General features: G+C 41.8%; 1 protein-coding gene across 2 annotated transcripts in view; it reads right to left on the bottom strand.

Annotated features, from left to right (window-relative positions):
- TES (testin LIM domain protein) overlaps positions 1 to 12,325 on the bottom strand; it is a 36,399-nt gene extending 24,074 nt beyond the window's left edge. The window contains exon 1 of one of the 2 annotated variants that reach the window (XM_058681323.1): positions 11,785 to 12,325. In XM_058681323.1, the coding sequence (XP_058537306.1) occupies positions 11,785 to 11,811 (27 nt within the window). In that variant the 5' untranslated portion in view covers positions 11,812 to 12,325. Of the gene's footprint in view, positions 1 to 10,651; positions 11,048 to 11,784 lie in introns of those variants that run through there. The other variant, XM_058681324.1, reaches the window with a different exon arrangement.
- Between the last annotated feature and the right edge of the window lie 7,026 nt (positions 12,326 to 19,351).

Here is a 19,351-nt window from a genome sequence, read left to right on the forward strand (position 1 = left end):
AGATCTATTTCTAATGGCACTTACTTTGAGGCCTTTCTTGAGCGGTCCCCAGCAAAGTTCTAGAATTTCAAGGGTCTTGCTACTTAGCCTGGTATGGAATCCTTCTTCACTGTACAATGAACGTTCACACATCAGTGGACCCCCAGCCTGCCACTGCACTGTGACATTTGCAACAATGCTGGAAAGTTTGGCTTACTGACTTCTCAAAGGATCTTTACCAGAATCTCTGCAGCCCAAGGATTGCCACCAAGATTCTGTCGGTGCCTGTGGTAGCAGCTGCCGTGCACTAAACACTGCCCTTGCCAGGCACGGTTCTGGACCAGTGTGCTTCACCTCACTCACCCCTTTAGCAATCCAGTGAGAGTTCAAGGTGTGTCATGCAGACCAAGAAACTGCAGTGGAGAGCTGCTAACCTGCCCCCAGTCATCTACAGTCTAGGGTGTCTGTTCTTAACCACCAATGTTGTTTCTAAACATAGGACATGACATGGAATGACCCTAATTTAAGTGTTATTATCCGCTAGTCCCAATGCAGCCATCATTTCACATAAGCCTCAACCACCCCTGTGGGGAATGTATTATCATATCCATTTTACAAACAAGGAAACTGAGACCTTGGTGAGAGTTCAAGTATCCTGCCCTAGGGACCACAAATAAGTGGCTGAGCTGGTATTTGATTCCTGGCATTTTCAACTCCAACTTCTGGGCTCTTAACTTCCTCCTTCAAGAAATAGAGACTTTAAAGATAAGAAATCATCTAAGGGGTAATATTCTTCATCTGTACCATCTCTAAAACAATAAATTTTGACCAGAAAGAAAATGTCTGTAATAATGAGCCAGGAGCTCCTGCTCGGAAATCGGTACATGACTGACAGGCTGCACTCCAGCTAGACTGCTGCTGAAGCCCTGATGGGATTAACTTACAAGAGAGGACCCTTGGGGCTAAGACCACTATCCAGGATCTAGGTGCAAATCAGGTCTCTTGCAATATTTTAGCAAGAGAATCTCTTCTTCATTATAAGAAAGGAAATATGAATGAATACAATACATCTCATACTTGAAACAGCTTCACTCAAAACATGAAGACATGTCACTGGTGTTGAAAAATCTACTATTAAAAAAAAGAATATCTACTGTATTTTTTGGAAGATACTATACTATCTGTACAATCCAACCAGGGACAATATGACATGTTGTAAAAGCTGAGATATCATTCCTTTCATTTTTTTTTCCAAAATTAAATTTCCAAATTAATAATGGAAAACCTCCATATCAGTTAAAAAATTACCCCAAAACTTGGGAGTTTAAAAATGGCAAATATGAATCATCTCACAGTTTCTATGCATCAGACAGGGATCTGGGAGTGGCTTACTGGGATAGGCTGCCTAGGGCCTCTTGTAAATCTGCTACCAGGGATCAGTGAAGGTTGTACCTGCTGCAGTTCAGCAGATGATAACAAGCAATGCATTCTGTGTGATCAATTTATGCTTGTGTCTTAGACACATTTCTCAAACTCCCAATGATAAAATTAGTTTTACAAGATGGCTTGAAGGAAGTCACTTGAAATGTTCATCCACAGACTACCTATTGTATGCATTTTTTCCAGGAAAGGTCTCTGAAATCTGTTACTCTAAGAAAATACAGGCTATTAAAATGCCACGATTAATAGGCTGTGATGGTGACTGGAACTGCTTTTTAATTAGGGCCAATTCCAGGGAGGTTTGTGCAGCAGCATGCGCCTGTACAGCCCTCACAGCCTCCCATTTAACAGCCCCAAAAGGAAGTTTTAAAACCTGACCCCAAAAGTAGCTGTAGCAGTTCCTTAAAGGAACGTGGGTTGTAGCAAACAATCCTAATTTGGTCTTGTGTCACTTACCTCCATAGCTTGGTCTAAGGAGTGGATTCCACAGACAGCTGCAACTGGAGGGGTCTTGGTTGAAACTCTGTACCCTAGAACTTGAACACTGCCAGCACTGTTGCCATTCCTCAGGGGCTACACTGTAATTTCTTCCAGAGTAATCTTATAACACTTTGATGAGAGCATGGGGAAGGTAACTGCACCAGGAAGTGCTTTTCTGCCACTACTTCCCTCCTACCTGGAGCACAAGCAGGGAAAGGGGATAGGGCAGGTGTGTGTTCTCACTGGAGAGGGAAGGGAAAGTCTTGTGGTACAGGCTCAGAGAGCCAGTAGGAGAGGCTGTCCACTGGGTGCATAAACCTCCAAAGGGAGATGGCTACCCTAAAGAGAGAAGGCAGAAAATATAGAAGGATGTGGGCAAGCAGACAACCTTCTCATTTGCCCCCTTAGACCCAGGATGAGCATTTAGAGACCTTGACAAAAATAAAGACCTAGGTAGCAGAAAAGGGTCTTGGAAACGAAAGAAGGAGGACAGAAATGCAGGGATCCCACTGTCAGGTTCTTGAAATTGCCTCCTCATTTCTTTTCCAGCTTCCCCACACCTTCCCTGACCCTGAGAAAATTAAACCATGTTTGTAGAGTGTGCTGTGTAAATCGTAGGAACCCTAACTCATTTCTCAGCTGTCCGCAACTGATGATCTATTAGAGTTTGCACTACTTGTTCTATATTTAGTCCACAGCATGAGGATTTCCCCACTAGAGAAGACACACAAACATCACTTTAGAGTTGTGTTATGGCTCAGGAGAAGCAGACAAGTTTAAAAGCACACATGCAACAGCTGTTGGCAAACAAGATTACATATCCAAGTTTTCCATTATCTTAATGGAACCACAAGCAGAAAAATCAAAACCAAATTCTTCTAGATTAGAAAAGGACCCACCTGGCCAATCACCAACAGTCCAGAAGCTACACTACACTGATTCTTGATTTATTTTTCACATGTAGTGGGGCCAGGAGGGTAATTTACAGCGAACAGAGCCTTCTCGAAGACCTTGTGGCACAGCTTTCACATGGGGAGGCTAAGGAAACTCACACCTAGTAATGAGGACAGGTATGGGGTCAACAGACACTTGTTTCTTGAACACAGTGTACAACAAAGCCATTTATTCTGATCATGATATTCTGCTTGTTCTTCTGCACCTTGGGGCCTGGCCTGTGTTCTCCAAAATACTTACTTATTCCAAATACTGAAGTTAACCTAAAGAAATAGAACTGATCACAGAATATTGCGCTACCACTGATGGAGTACTTGCTCTCTTGGGCACTGTTCCAGACATTCACACATCTCACTTAGCCTAAATCTCACACTAATCCAATCAGAAGGCATTATCCATATTGCACAGATTAGCTCCCTGTAGCCAAGAAGACTAAGAAACTTGTTTAAATGACTGGGCAAATATCAAAGCTGCACTTCAAGCCTCCATCTGGAAACTTCACGCTCTGCCTTTAAACTCCCTGTGTTCCAGGGGAGTGGGCAGCAGGGGTCCCCAGAACATTCTTGTCCTCTGGTTTAACTGCCATGGCTCCATGAGAAAAGTTCCTCTGAATAACATCTCTGTTCTTTCATCTGTGACATCTTTTCAAAAACATGAAGTTTAGCCACCCAATATGTCCTGCCTATCTTTAAATTCTGCCTGTTTCTCTTGGGATATAATACATATAGCTGTCTCACTGATCGTTTTTAAATTTGTTGCAGTATTTAAAAGGTCAGATTTGCTAACTCCCTTAAAAAACATTAACTGTCTTGTCATCTTCAGCAATAAGAAGCTTCTACATCTCTTTAGGCAATGCAGAAGTCACAGGGCCTGCCTGGATAGAATCTGGAGATGGATCCTGAAGTTGACAAATCAGTGGCCAAACTGAAAAGTATACACCCTCTAAAAAGCCAATAAACCATTCTGCAAAATCAGTTTTCCTTCACAGTTGCTCAGAATGGCCAAAGACTCCCTTGTTTTGAAATGTGATGCTATAAATAATACCATCTCAGTACAGACTCTTGATGCATGAAAAATCTTTACACAGGTTAGGACTAATCACATTAGCTTATCACAGCAAATGTGGGAGAGGAAGGGATGACCCCAGCTCATTATTCCCATGTATTCTTATTAATAGCCGCACTTCACCACAGCCTCATCCTGGCTACTGATATTGGGCTTGGACACGTGACTGCACCAGCAAAAGAAAAGCCTTCGAGGATGCTCTAACTCTGAGCTTCACGTACTGCATGATTGAAGGAGGAGGCACCAGTGTAGGCCTAGACTATGCTCGGAACCCTGCCCCAACTGTGCCATCCCAACTGCAGAGTGAAATTTCTTCCTTTATCTCAGTAGATATAAACACATAAAAGAAGGATCAAAGATAGGATGGAAGAGTAGATCCTCCTTGTGGGCTAGGCTGCTGTGCTAACTCAGCAACATGCTTCAAGTCAAGCCTGAGCCTGGGGAAAAGCACAGATCACTGCCACTCATCTACTCTGCATTTGGGCTCGAAAAGTTAAAGCTGCAAATTCTCATGGTGTGATTGTCAAGAATGGGCTCACTGACTTTTCAGAGTTGCATGCCTTTGGTTCATGCTTTGGTTCAAATTTATTTTCTGCCTTGTGAAATCTTAACCTATGGGAGTTGTTCCCTGGATAAAATATGCCTAGCCCACTAAATTAAAATTACTTTTAATTCTGACATTCCAAAATATAGTTATCAACATTCGAATTACTGCACTCCTGTGTGCCAGTCTGCGGTAACATGCATAAGGAAAGTGAGAGTAAGCAAACAGGGACTTTTAAGTACTCAACAAATAGATTTTTATATCTACTGCATTTAATTGTAATTGGATTTGTTTTTGTTTTGCCTTAGCTGTTAATTTCAATGTTTTTAAAAATGCTGGACAATGGATTTTTTTATTTTTTGCATAAAAGTTTCCTTGAAAAAATAGAGGGGTAGTTATTTGGTGTAATTATGACAAAATATTAACACAAGGACTTAATCTCTAATTTACAAATTTAAGACTTCTAAGAAAGAAATCTTAAAAAGGGGTTTCTAATCATAGATAAGAGAAACAGTCTATTACAATAAGTATTCTATCCAGCAATGTTGCCAATTTACATACTTGTCTTGTCCACTAGTTTTCTTTCTTTCCTTTCCTTCTTTTTGATTGCTCAAAGCTGACATCACAGTGTTTCAGAAGATGCAAGCTCAATGAGTGATGTTAATAAAAATGAAGTTTAGAGTCTGTCATTGTAAAATTGCACTTTAAAGATTCCCTGTGAGAAACAGAATGGCTTTCTGCACAGCCCTGTTGTTTGCACTATAGGCCAGTATGCCATAAATGGAAAAAATAAGATAAACTTTATCTTAGACTTTGTGACTCACCCTATCAAGGCCATGAGGATGCTAATAGAAAAAGATCATTAAAAACCCAAATTTATCTACCATCTGCACAATTGTTTTGCAACAATACAGGATACCACTTTCTAATCAAACAAAGCTGGGGCCAGTTCATCATGGCTATAGACTTTTCAATGGGCTCAGCATCCGGCATGTATGCTCAGTTTTCTGATATCTCTCTCTCTCTCTGTGTTCTTGCTAGGCTTACTGTGCCAAGGGCATGGAGAGTTTTCATGGTGGTCAGAATGTCACTACAAAACCACAGGCCAAGTTACTAATGGTTTGCAAGTGAGTCAGCCCTTGAGGCAGATTTACACAGGAGTAACCCCGGTGCTGCACAACACAGGAGCGCTCAATGCCTCCCTGTGGATGGTGTCTCACAGAGCTCCCAGCTTCCAGTCCTGCACCAGCCCAGGCAGCTCCTAAGTCTGAGTAGACAAAGCAGACGCTGAGGAACTGGCATTTCTAAACTGTGCTCTTGTCCTTTTTGGAATATGACCAAAATAAAAGTACTGAAACCTAGAAAATGCACCATGGGTACCCTTATCTAATTCCCCACTGTTTAACAAGGAAAGTTAGGAAGTCAGGAAACTTAGGTGGGGGAAACAAACAAATGATAAAACTACACTAAATCAGTACATGGTTTAGTCACAGACTATAGTTGGGTAGTTGAAAGGCAAAACTTCTAAATTTAATCATCTGATTGCAAACTTTGATACACAGATAATTACTTAAAGAACAATGGTGAGGTTATTAATTGTATATTTTTTCTTTAAAACTTGAAAATTTTTGAGGTCCTGAAACCTATTTTTAATTTGGTTAATCCTTGGTTTCTTTAGCTTCCTCTCCTCCAAAAAGCTGATTTCACAATTTGTAATTTATAGAAGCTCCCCAACTACCACCACCTTGTAAAGCAAAGGCATTCCTGTATGCCCTGTACATCAATGATCCAACACACAGATTTTTCAAAATCAATCATGACTTCAGTTACCATGGGAGTGATTACCAAACAAAAGCTGGCAATGACTGCAAACAGGAAGTGCAAGAATGACTCCTTTATAAGGCATCTCGATTCAGGAAGAAGGCTGTATGCTTTATAGATGTAGGCAGTTAAAAATCATATTCATCTATGATTTTTTCACAGTCCAACAGATAAAACGTGCCTTTTTGGTTCATTTTTCATTACTTAAGTGAAAAGAAGAACTCCTAAATAAAAAGCTTGCAAAACCAGGAATCACCGCCCAAATTACCCAGTGTCAGTTTTGGAAATCTGGTGCATAGTTGACCTGCTTAGAACTATAATATCACCGTGCTTACTTCCAAACACATGCTTTATTATTCATTTTGGCTCCATCATTTCTCAGCCACAGCAATGTAAATTCTGTGATACAAGTATACAATTCTTTTCTGTTCCTGAGTTTCAGAGTGTAAAACAGTGCTTAGCATTTAAAAAAGCATTTATAGTTTTTAAATGAACAGTCAGTCTTACTTCAGAAGACACAACTTCTAAAGGCAATAAAAACTCTATTTTCCTTTTCCTCTAAGTAAATACTGAGTAATGTAACACTTCACTCCCAGTCTTATGTGGTCCATTACAACTAGAACAGTTTATGTTGCATATGACTGACGCTTCAAAATGCAAATCTAATAAACAATGTCTTCAACACCCCATATATACAGAAAATGAAGATGAACTAATAAAATACAATAAAAGCTCAAGACATGAGCAAAAATTCTCAGTCTACAGAGTTCTTCATGGAATTCACTGATGTACAAAACTATATACACTATTTCATTCATCAATGCATACACATACACAGATTTTTGGCTTTTGTCATCTTTAAGCACTACAAAACATTTTATTTGATAAATTACTATTTTCTGTAGTCAAAAGGAGTTATTGGATTTGGAGAAGTCTTACAACAAGAACCACTGTTGTAAGCCACTGTCTGGTTTTTCCAGAAATGGAGACTGAGATGCTAAGGACAACATCATAAAAACAATAGACTCAGGCCCAGCTAGGTAGCCTACTGGCTAAAGTCCTCGCCTTGCACACACCATGATCCCATATGGGTGCCGGTTCTAATCCCGGCAGCTCTACTTCCCATCCAGCTCCCTGCTTGTGACCTGGGAAAGCAGTCAAGGACGGCTCAAAGCTTTGGGACCCTGCACCTGCATGGAAGACCCAGAAGAGCGCCTGGCCAAGCTAAGATGATGAAACAGAAAATGCACACTGTAACCCATAGGTGGAAAGTGAAGTGTGTCCTAAGAGTTGGAAATAACATGCCTTGCCTACTCAGGAAAAGTGACTGCACCCAGGTGGGAACGTGGAGAAAGATTTCTGAGTGGGGGATGTGCTGTGCTGGGGTGGACCTTGACGGAGCAGTAAAACTTGGTGTGATGGATGGAGCCTGAACACTGCCCAAAGTCACCAGGGGAGGTAAAATGGTACATGAGTAACAGCCAGCAGAGATAAAACCCCTAGCTCTACTTCACAGCATAAGGAAACAAAACCAGCCGGACACCGCCACAGTTTTCTTTAAGATAATATTCAGGGAAAGAGAAAGCACCTTCTATATCCACTCAATGTAATGAATCACACGGAAGATTAGAAGGGATGAAAGTCCAGCTGAGGACTATTCTACTTTTTTTTCTGTATTTGTTCTGAGACAGAATGGAAGCCGCCCTTAACACTAGTCCCTGGCTATGGTGCCTTTCTACCAAGCTCTCACCTTGTGTTGTTCATCACAGGCAGCAAACAATCGCGTCAGTGCTACTTGCGGGTGAACATGACTTTGAGCAGCAAATCCCACAGTAGATTTGTATCCAGATCAGCACCACCTTTTCCACTGTGGGCGCACCTAAGACAGAGCCCAATTGCATGTCTAATGGAAGTTATTGTGATTCAGTACTTTTTCCAATTGCAACCACTTGTTTCATTATGCTTTTCTGGCTGATGACTAAAAGCTTTTAGAATAAGTTTAGATACAAGACAGTCTTTAGAATACATCTCATTTTTTTAAAGACTTATTTATTTTTATTACAAAGTCAGATATACAGAGAGGAGGAGAGACAGAGAGGAAGATCTTCCATCCGATGATTCACTCCCCAAGTGACTGCAATGGCTGGTGCTGCGCCGCTCCAAAACCGGGAACCAGGAACCTCTTCCGGGTCTCCCACACGGGTGCAGGGTCCCAAAGCTTTGGGCCGTCCTCGACTGTTTTCCCAGGCCACAAGCAGGGAGCTGGATGGGAAGTGGAGCTGCCGGGATAAGAACCAGCACCTATATGGGATCCTGGAATGTTCAAGGCAAGGACTTTAGCTGCTAGACCACGCCGCCGGGCCCCCATCTCATTTTTTAAAAGTAAAATTAAGTAAAGCAAGAGAAGAGTCCTAAGAAAAGTATGCAAGATGCTAAGATGGATAAAAAGAAAAGGAAGAGAAAGGTGGCAAGAAGGGAATAAAGTAAAATGAAAACCCTGCAGCAATTCTGAGTGATGAAAGGGAAATTTGGGGGCTCTTTTTCCCTGGTATTTTTTTTTCCCTTAGGTGATTGTCATGGGAGAGTAATGCAGAAAGGAAAGAGGGAAACAGCTGGCCCTGGGTCATGATTTACTGTTCACTACAAAATGGGTCTCTGTGTTTGCCTCTCAAAGCCCATTGTTTTCCCCAAGCAGACAAGGACTGTATTTCCACAAAGTCAATTACAGCAGAGGACTGAAGACTTCAGGAAGGAAGAAGAGTTAGTGGCTCTGAAGATGGGCAAGGATGTACAAGTCAGATTCTGTTTGAAAATGTTACTAAAACAAAAACTTCATATACCCAAACTAGCTCCCATGTCTTAGCAACAGCTTGCTCGAGTCAAACAAAACAAAATACAGCAAAATCTAATGATAAAATCCTCCTTCTTTGTGATGGTGGGATATAACTAGTAATCAAATTTATGCAAACAATGTGGACATTGAGTATAACTCATACAAATCAAGAATCCTGTAAGAAAATCATCCACCTAAGCCATTATGTGTAAAGATAACTCTCTTTAATTTTTTCTACACAAACGTTAATGGGGAAAAAAAATCACTTCTTATCTGCCTGGACAAAATTCCTTATGAAATCAACCACACAAAGGTTCTAGAAGGGGGAAATGCCATATTTCCTAAAACACAGAAGTTTAGTGCCATATAAATGGTTGTCTTTATTCCATTTTCCATCCTGCCTTTTCTTAAGGTACATTCAGACTATGTTTTCTTGTGTGTTTAAATTCAAGAAAAGAAAGAAACTTAAAGCCATGTAAGTGGGCGAGGAAATGCTACTGCTAAGTCAAAGATCATCGCATCTTATTTCCTTCTTTGGGTATAATAGACTACAATTTCTTTCGTGACATCACAGCTATGACTGTGAAATACATTCCTGGATGCCTCCAAATTCATACTGTGAAACACCTTGTCCAAATCACAGCACATCAGGTCCAAACAAGTTCCTTCAAGGGAAGAGGAAATGTGTCAGCCAACTGGACAAGCATTAAGTCTTTTTGTGGTTTCCCAATTTGTCAATGGTTGAGGACTCTGAGACTCTCAATCTGCGACAACTTGTTCATGGCCTACAGCTGTGTGCAAAAGTTGTATGTGTATGGAATCTGTTTGCTTGGGGGTGAGGGTAGAGAGGAGGGGAGGAAGGATTTGGAAGCTAAGATTCTTGGTTGGAAAGATAACCTTTTAAAGGAAAGCGGGGATGAAGGATAAAAATTAGGTCCTATGTCAAGGGCGCCATTTATCATAATCCACTTTGGAAACTTTACGGAAGCCGTTTATAAATAAATGTCTGGATTTTTCCCTTGCAAGCACACATAATTCCTGATGTTGAACTTTTTCCCCTCAAAATGACTGTCTCAGGGTAAAAAACTCTTAGACACTCATTTTTGCTTTATGAAACAACTCCATTTTATAAAAGTAGTTTTAGGTTCGCAGTAAAACTGAGCAGAAAATACAAAGTCGTCCTAGATTTCCCATCCCCAACATGTAAAACCTGTCACACTATGAAAACCTCACATCATCAGAGTGGTGCTTTCTGACAACCTTGGATAAAGCTCATTATCATCCCCCCAAATTCATTCTTTGTAGCAGGAGCACTGCTTTTGTCACACATCCGACAAGTTTTGACAAATGTATATTGGAGTATAAACTTCCTAGTATCACACAGAAAAGTACCACTGCCCTTAAAATCCTGCTCTCCACGCCTTCTCGCCTGAAGGATGGCTGATGTTTATGAAATCATTTTCGGAATCAATGCTTGGAAGCGAGGACGATACACCTCCTTTTGCCCCAATTTTAGACAAGTATCAATGTCTTACCTACTTGAAAACAAAATGAGAACAGTGTTCATCAACAGAAGACGGACTAAACAGCAAGTAGCAGTGCCCTCCAGGTGGCAGACCAGAGCAACCAAGACATTAGTATTGTTTAAAATGATAATAAAAAGAAATCCAACGGGAAGAGAAGGGAATGTAATCCCTCTACTTTCACAAGTTGGGTTTTTCCTGCTCTGTCATTAGGGACCAAGAAACTTCTCTCTCCAAGCTTTTGTTGGCCAAAAGCTTCCCAACATTTGGTAATTGTGCATGTGTTCAAACTCCGAATCTGGGCATAAGATGGAATTAATTCTGCCGACAGGACCTCTGTCTTTACGGGATAACAAACTTAGGGGCCATACATGGTCAGGAGGTAAACATTAAGGTTCCTCCACTCTCCCCTCCTCTTCGCAAAACTTCCCTCCCTGGTTGAAAAGGAACCGCTGGCTCCAATTTACCGCAGGCAATATGAGCGAAGTTCCCTCGGGAGACATTCTCTCGCAGAGCGTTACCCTGGATTGTGACATCAGCATTCCTTCTGAGTCACAGTCCGGTCCCCACCCCTCTCTTCCAGGCGACGCGAGGTTCCCCATCACCACTTCCCAAGTTATCAGCAACACACTAGTAAAGGCAGGGCACTCCATCAGCACTGGTTCTAGGCAGCCGAGGGGGAGGCGCCCAGGGCTGTCAGAGTCGCAGCAACGCCCCTAAGCCCCACAGGCTGAGTAAAGTTGAACTTCCTCAGACAGGAAGAAAAAAGTGTCACGGTGTAGTCGCCCACTACCTTTTTTTCCTCAGGGAAGCAGAGGGGCGGCGGGATGGAGAAGGGCAACGCAAACATCTCCAAGAAAGTTTCAATCCCCTCCCATCGCTGGGACGGGAGGGGACCCCAAGGCCACGACCTGCGCCCGCGCCCCCTACTCTGCGTCGCCTCGGGGTTTCAGGAGAGCCTGGCTGCGGTGGCATTTCCTCCTCCGGGAGCCCAAGCGAGTGCCAGGATCCCGCAGAGCTGGGACCCGGAAGACCCGCGTGTTCCACCTGTCCAGGCAGCCCGAGGGCGGAAGCGGGGACACTCCCGCGCAGGTTGAAATCGCCCGCAGTCCTCTACCGGGGCCACCCCACCCACCCACCCATACCTTCTTCATTTTGGTATCCAAGTCCATGGCTGCTGTGCGTCAACAGGGGCTTCCTCCTCCTGTCCGGGATCTCACGTCCAGGCTCCGGTGGCCTCCGCTCGGCCCGGGCACCGCGGGACCTGCCGGGGACTCCGGCGCCGTCGCCTCAGCCACTCGCACGGCGCCGTCGAACTTCCGCCGCGAGGTCGAGGTCGGCTGCAGGCAGACTCGCCCCGGCGGGCGAGGGGTGGGGGGGACCGGGAACAAAGAGAGCCAAGCAGCCAATGGCAGCCGGGCAGCGGCGGGCCGCGGCCAATCACCGAGCGCCGCACGCACCTTCGCGGGCAAGGTGAGGGGCGGGGCCGCGTTCGGGGCGGTGTCCTGCGGGAAGCGCCCGGTCCCACTTCCCCGGGCTGCGGGCTGGAGCTGGGTTCCTGAGGACCTGCTCTGAGGTGCAGCCTGCGCGTCGCTCAACAAGGGGGCACAGTCCTTGCCGTGTGGCAGCTTGTCCTCCAGTTTGCCCACCAACTTGTGGGCGGATAAAGATGACCAAACAAGAGATGGTCAAGATACTTAGGTGCTTCACTTGGGACTTGTAATTCCTCTGTGGAGTTGCCGAGATGACCTTTTCTCCATAGTTTCAGACACTGGCATGGAAATTACCGTGCTCCCCCGGAATATGACGTTTGTTGTATTCTGTGTCTAAGAATGAGGGCTTCCGGAGCAGGTGGTGGCGCTCAGTTGCTGTTGGCCTAGAAGATGCTTACTTGTGTCCAGGAGCGCTGACAGCCCAGAGCGCCAGCTCTGGGTCCCTCCCAAGCCCTGGGTCAGGAACCGTGACGATGAGTGGGTGGGTGCCTGGCGATTATGCTGTCACAGCCTTTCATTTTGCGGGCAGCAGAGGGTCCAGAGGTGCCAGGACCTGCCGCCTAGCCTTAGCCTGTTAGGGGACACAGCAGGCACTCAGGAAGTCTTTAAGCAACTTCTCCAGCCTGTTCTCTGGGTGGACACACAGTATTGTGACTGAGAAAAAGAGCGATTTTCTTCAACAAGAAAAGAAAAAGAAATAATAACTAAGCAGCAGATTGTTACCTCATCTGTTATTTAAAACAAACGAAAATGTAAATCCCAAGTAATATAGATCTCTTTACTTTACCTCTGGAAAATTCGTTTTAGTCAATTTTTTTGAACCCTTCACTTCCTCAGTTTTTAGTGCTGTTCCCCTGAGTATTGATTTATAATGCACCTGTTTTCCTTATCCTATTAAGAACTAAAAGTGAAATCACAGAAATGGGTCATTATGTTTTTCTGTTCACTCAGTTGAAATAAAACTTTCATTTTCCTAAATCATCCTGAAAGGTTTGTTCCCTAGCAACGCTCACCAGGTGCAAACTCTCATGCGCATGAGGTCTAGCCATATAAGAAGAGGATTTTGTCTCAGAAGGCTGAACAAATGGAAATTTTCCAGTAAAGCAGTTGAAGGCATCAACCAAAGTTATAACATGAAAGCAGAGCCCTCATTTGGTGGGGTTGGAGAGATGACAGTAAGAACACAATCTGCAAACATTTAATTTTGCTATTGTGTCCTGTCTTCTCCCCCCACTTTTCTCTTCTGGCTCTCTCAGTATTCCTTTGGGTGTGAATATCATTGGCAAGGGTGGAAGCTGTCCTTGAGAAATTTCCCTCTGAAACCCTCACTGTGCCAGTTATGGAGAATTATAGATGCTTAATGGATTATTTATAGAAAATAAAGCTGACATAAGTAAATTAGCAGAACTAAATTGTAAGTTCCTTTTCAATTATGTATCAATTATACAGTAATACCAATAGACTAAGTAAGACACAGAGATATTGACAAGGCTGGGGATGATACAGAAATGAAAGGAAGGTGTTTCTAGCCCAATAACTTTTATAATGGTCTGTAAATGGAAAAGCACAAACAGTGGGGTTTTGTTTAGCTGTGCTTTCTTGAGTGGTGGTGGAGACAAACGGCGTGATTTTGAAAGTATTGGCTTTGAGATTGGAGTATTGAAGACAAGCATTCAAATGGAAATATTAAAGATGCGTCCCAAACCGGAAGGGAGCTTTTAGGAGTCGGCCTCCTAAGTGGATAAAGAACTGAAAGTCATGAATGGAGATTTAACCAGTAAGATAGAGAGGAATGTCAGAGACAATAATTGGGCAAAGCTGAGCCAAGGCAGGCCAATGAGGAGAGAAAGTGTAGTCAAAGGTTAAAAAGAGACCAGAAAAATTAGAAGATAATTTTCAGCAAAAGGGAAAAAGGAAATTCAAATAGGAGTGAGTCAACAATATTAAATTGCAGAGAAGAAACGAAAGTGACCTGAACATAGCAAAAAGGAACTCGTTGGCGACTCTGGGAACCGCGATTCAGGTACAGATATCACTTTAAAATTCTGTCTCCCATTGTCCCTACCATGTTTTGAGCATTGTTTGAATTGGCTCCTTCATAAAACTCATGAAGACATCAGCCAAGTAAGTGGTCAACTCTGATATTTTCAATTAAGTAGAGAGGAAATCTATATACTCAATAATATTAAGGAACATCCTTAAGATCTTTATCCTTAGAAAAGTCAATGAAGATAGTGGGTTTTACTCAGTAACAGAAAGATGAACTTGCGACTGTTTATGAAAGACTACTCATTGTAATAGTAGAGGGGAAATCAGTGTGAGCAGAAGGGACTTGGGGAGGAAGACAGGAAATCCCAGAGCCTATGGAACTGCATCATAAAAGAATAGTAATAAAAATTAGTGGGTTTGGGCCCAGCGGCGTGGCCTAGCAGCTAAAGTCCTCGCCTTGAAAGCCCCGGGATCCCATATGGGCGCCGGTTCTAATCCCAGAAGCTCCACTTCCCATCCAGCTCCCTGCTTGTGGCCTGGGAAAGCAGTTGAGGACGGCCCAAAGCTTTGGGACCCTGCACCCGCGTGGGAGACCTGGAAGAGTTTCCTGGTTCCCGGCTTCGGATCGGCGCGCACCGGCCCGTTGCGGCTCACTTGGGGAGTGAATCATCGGATGGAAGATCTTCCTCTCTGTCTCTCCTCCTCTGTGTATATCTGGCTGTAATAAAATGAATAAATCTTTAAAAAAAAGAATTAAGAAGGAATATAGCAGCGAGATATTAATATTGAGAAATGGTTGAACATTTCTAAGCAATGCACATCTCAAAAATACACTTGTACAGTGATATATGTGTATCACAAGGAAAAGGATGAATAATACACGTGATACATTTCAGAAAAACAAGGAAATTTGAACTATAACCCCCAAGGAATATGGTGAGGACCACAGCAAAGTAATAGCAATGACACCAAGTAAGATGGTACCAATGACAGCAAAGTGGTAGAAAATATTAGATTTGATTGGCTTTATTCTTTTTTTCAAAAAGAAAAAAAGGAGGACATAGGAAATTATTAGGATTCTATTTCCCTCTTAGGAACCTATTGAGAATGAACAGTATGTTGATTGTAACACATATGCTTAAGTCTTCCTTCTGAAAGGAACAGAAGAAAAGAAAAGGAAGTTTGATTGAAAAGGATAAAGACTTTGCATGCATTAATTTTCTGAAAGTGAATTGCATCTGAGTCTGATGACCGAAATGAACAACGGGACTGAAACATGAATGACTTTTATATACACTGGCACACATGTACACATATATAAGCATACATACTTATAAACACACAGAATAAACAAATGTACTCTCCACATCAGAAAAAACAGTGATCACACTTTTTTATATTAGATAAGAGTCCAGGATTAAAGATGATCACCCTGACTCCTCAACTGTTGACATGGTCTCTGGATATCTTTTTAGAAATGCTAATCATTTATGAACACCTGTAGAAGGGGCTTTTGTGTGAACCTCATATGGCTAGTACTATTTATTAGCAGCCCGTATAAGTGTACAGGTTGCTTGGGGGACCTTGCGTTGTGACTCAGTGAGTTAAGCCATGACTTAGGATGTCTTCATCTCATAACAGTGTGCCATGGTTCAAGTCCTGCCTCTTCTTCCAGCGCAGCTTTAGGCTAAAGCATACCCTGGCAGACAGCAGATGAGGGCTCCAGTACCTAGGCAGCAGCCACCTGTGTGAGAGACCTGGATGGAGGTCCTGGCTCCTGGCTTCAGGAGTGAACAGCACAAGAAAAATTCTCTCCCCACTCTCTCCTCACTTTATTCATTCTTTCAAATAATTTTTGAAAGATTGCAGGTAGTTAAAAGGGCATTTTGTTTTGTTTTGTTTAGAAAACAATGACAAGGGGCTGGGCAGTAGACGCAATAGTTAGAACGCCTACACCTCATACTGGAGTGCCTGCATTCAAACCTCAGTGCTTCTCCTGCTTCCAACTGCCTACTAACGGGCACCCCGGGAGACAATAGAGGAGTCAAGTTGAACAGCCAGCATTTGGGAGAGTAAGTGGGAAGTCTCTCTCTCATAATAAATAGGTAGATAAATAGGTAGATAGATTGATAGATAAGAAAAGAGAAATGGAAATTTAAAAAAAAAGGAACCACCATCTCAGAACAAACTGTTACTAGCAAGGTTTAAAAATTGATCAAACCAGACCTGGCACAGTAGCCCTAGCAGCTAAAATCCTTACCTTGCACACACTGGGATCCCGTATAGGTGCCAGTTCATATCCCAGCAGCTCTGCTTCCCATCCAGCTCCCTACATGTGGTCTGTGAAAGCAATTAAGGATGGCCCAAGGCTTTGGGACACTGCACCCACATGGGAGACCTGGAAGAGGCTCTGGGCTCCTGGCTTCGGATTGGCTCAGCTCCAGCTGTTGCGACGCTTGGGGAGTGAACCGTTGGACAGAAGATCTTCCTCTTTGTCTCTCCTCCTCTCTGCATATCTGGCTTTCCAATTTAAATAAATGTTTAAAAAAATTGGTCAAACATTGGGAATTCATTAAGTAAACATGATTAAATGCAACTATTAATGAATTAAACCTAAAAGTCTTTGCAATGGTAAATAATTATTGTAAGAACAAAATAGAACATGGAGTTATGAATACAGTAGGTTCAAAAGTCTAAAAAAGTGCCGTACACAGAAAAGGAACCTTAGGGAATACACTGAATTGTATTGATTAGTTGCTGTTTAGTGGATCTAAAGGAAGTTTTCTTAAAACAAAAAAAAAAGTACTTCATTATAAGCCTGACATATACCTTAATAGAAATCATTATTTTTTGTCTTTTTTTTTTTAAGATTTATTTATGTTTAAGATTAAGATAAATAAAGCTGACATAAGTAAATTATGTTAAGGTTAAGAGACTTAAAAAGACTTACCAATGATTTTAAATGAGAAAGGTTCTAACTAAACCATAGCAGCCAGGGATGCACTTTACAATCTTATTTATTTATTTATTTATTTATTTATTTATTTATTTATTTATTTATTTATTTTTGCAAAATAGGCAACAGGGAGATTTCCATCCATTTGTTCACACTTCACATGCCCTCAAAAGCTGGGGATGGGACAGATCTAATCAGGAACCTGGAACTCAATTACGTGCCCACATGGGGCACAATTACTTGAGCTGTGATTAAGACAGAGCACATAGACAAGGTTACTTGTGCACCTGCCAGCCTTCCCACAATAGGAAGACCAGTGGAAGCACTCCGTTCTAACAACAACAAACAAACAAACAAACAACAGCAATAGTTTCTAACTATGCGCATTGTTTGGCTTTTTGATAGACTTATATGTCCGCTTTTTCCACACATGAATTCTTTTTTTAATTATTTATTTTTACTTGAAAGGCAGATTAACAGAGAGGGAAAGACACACAGAGAGAGATTATCCATTTCCCCAAATGGCCATAGTGGCCAGGACTGAGCAAATCCAAAGCCAGGGACAAAGAGCTTCTTCCTGATCTCCCATATAGGTGCAGGGTTCCAAGTACAAACGTATTAATTCTAATTTTATTATAACCCAAACCTTATCTTAATGAGATATGGCTACTTAGTAGCAAAATAATAGCTATGCTTATTAGTTAAGTATTCTGTAAAATTATCACTTAATTAATTTTCTTACTTAAAAAATTAGATAAGATTTGATTTTATTTTAAAACTGCCTTCTTTGGGTATGTTATTTCCTGAAAGCCCAATATGTTACAGCTGGTGGAAATGTGCCTTTAAGATTGCCTTTTGACCATCGCATAAATGGGAGTCTCTGGTAAGTCTCAGTGTGAACAAATGCTACTAATTCATTTTTCATGAGTCGAGTCTGTCCTTAAAAGGGATGGTACCAGCCTGTTGGTGAATATTTTAGTAAAGCAGTGGATAATGAGGGAAATCCATTAGTTCTGAAAGAGATGTAGATTTTGTACATTTATAACTTAGGCTTTTAAGCCCTGGATGAAAACCTAGACTGGAATACATTCTGAAAAACATAACATTTGCTTCTTCCATAAGAGGACACAGTAACTTCTAGAAGCTTATCATTTAAACAAGTGGGTTAGTCAAAATGTGAAAGAAAAGCCAAACAAGGCCAATGTGGTCTTTTTGAATCATGAAAAGTAAATCGTTCAACCGATTTTCCGTTATATTTCATCCATTTTTGAAAGATCAAAGCAACTGTGCCGGTGTTCATATGCATTTGAAAAATTCCAGCAGATGGAAGATCTTTCTTTCTAAATATCTCTTCTCTCTGTATATCTGCCTTTCTAATAAAAAATTTTTTAAGTCCTAAAATGTTTTCCTAGAATGTCAAAGGTGGATAGATTATTCTGGGTAATATTGATCTCTGTACCCTTAAAAATAAAGAGCTATGCATATGGTTCCAGTTTTAGTAACTAAAAATAAGTTGTTAATTATATATTTAGCCCACAGCAGGCTAAAAATTCCATTCAAGTTAATTTCATTCATTTCCAACTTCGACTTTATTCCTCTTCCAGTAAATATGGCATACAGCCCAAATATGTTAGTCATCTTATTTCTTCTAGGTCCAAGTGAATGGGTAATTAGTAGTAGCTATTTTACTGGTGCAAGGTATGTGACAGTAAGTGATACAAACTTTAAAAGTAATACATGTCACTATTTTATAGCCATATATTTATGATACCAAAACAATGGAAACATCCCAAATGCTCATTTTCATATCCACACAGTGGGGAATTCAACATTTCAAATAAATTAACTATACTTGCACTAATTGGTAATGAAGAATGTTTCAAATAACGCTGGCCTGGGGCAACTAGGTAACTCATTTTAGGAAAAGATACAGTTATATCCCTTCCTTATGCTAAACCCAAAGCCTGAAATGAAATCATTCAAGTACCAGAAGATAGAACAACATCTGTAATTAGGAATTTCCTTTCTTTTTTTTTTTTAAGATTTATTTATTTATATTGAAAGGGGGATATACTGAGAGGAGGAGAGACAAAGATCTTCTGTCTGATGGTTTACTTCCCAAGTGACCTCAATGGCTGGAGTTTAACCAATCTGAAACCAGGAGCCAGGAGCTCTTCCGGGTTTCCCATGCAGGTGCAGGATCCCAAGGCTTTGGGCTGTCCTTGACTGCTTTTCCAGGCCACAGGTAGGGAGGTGGATGGGAAACAGGGCTGC

The sequence above is a fragment of the Ochotona princeps genome, chromosome 25 (assembly GCF_030435755.1).
Source record: "Ochotona princeps isolate mOchPri1 chromosome 25, mOchPri1.hap1, whole genome shotgun sequence".
Taxonomy (NCBI): Eukaryota; Metazoa; Chordata; class Mammalia; order Lagomorpha; family Ochotonidae; genus Ochotona; species Ochotona princeps.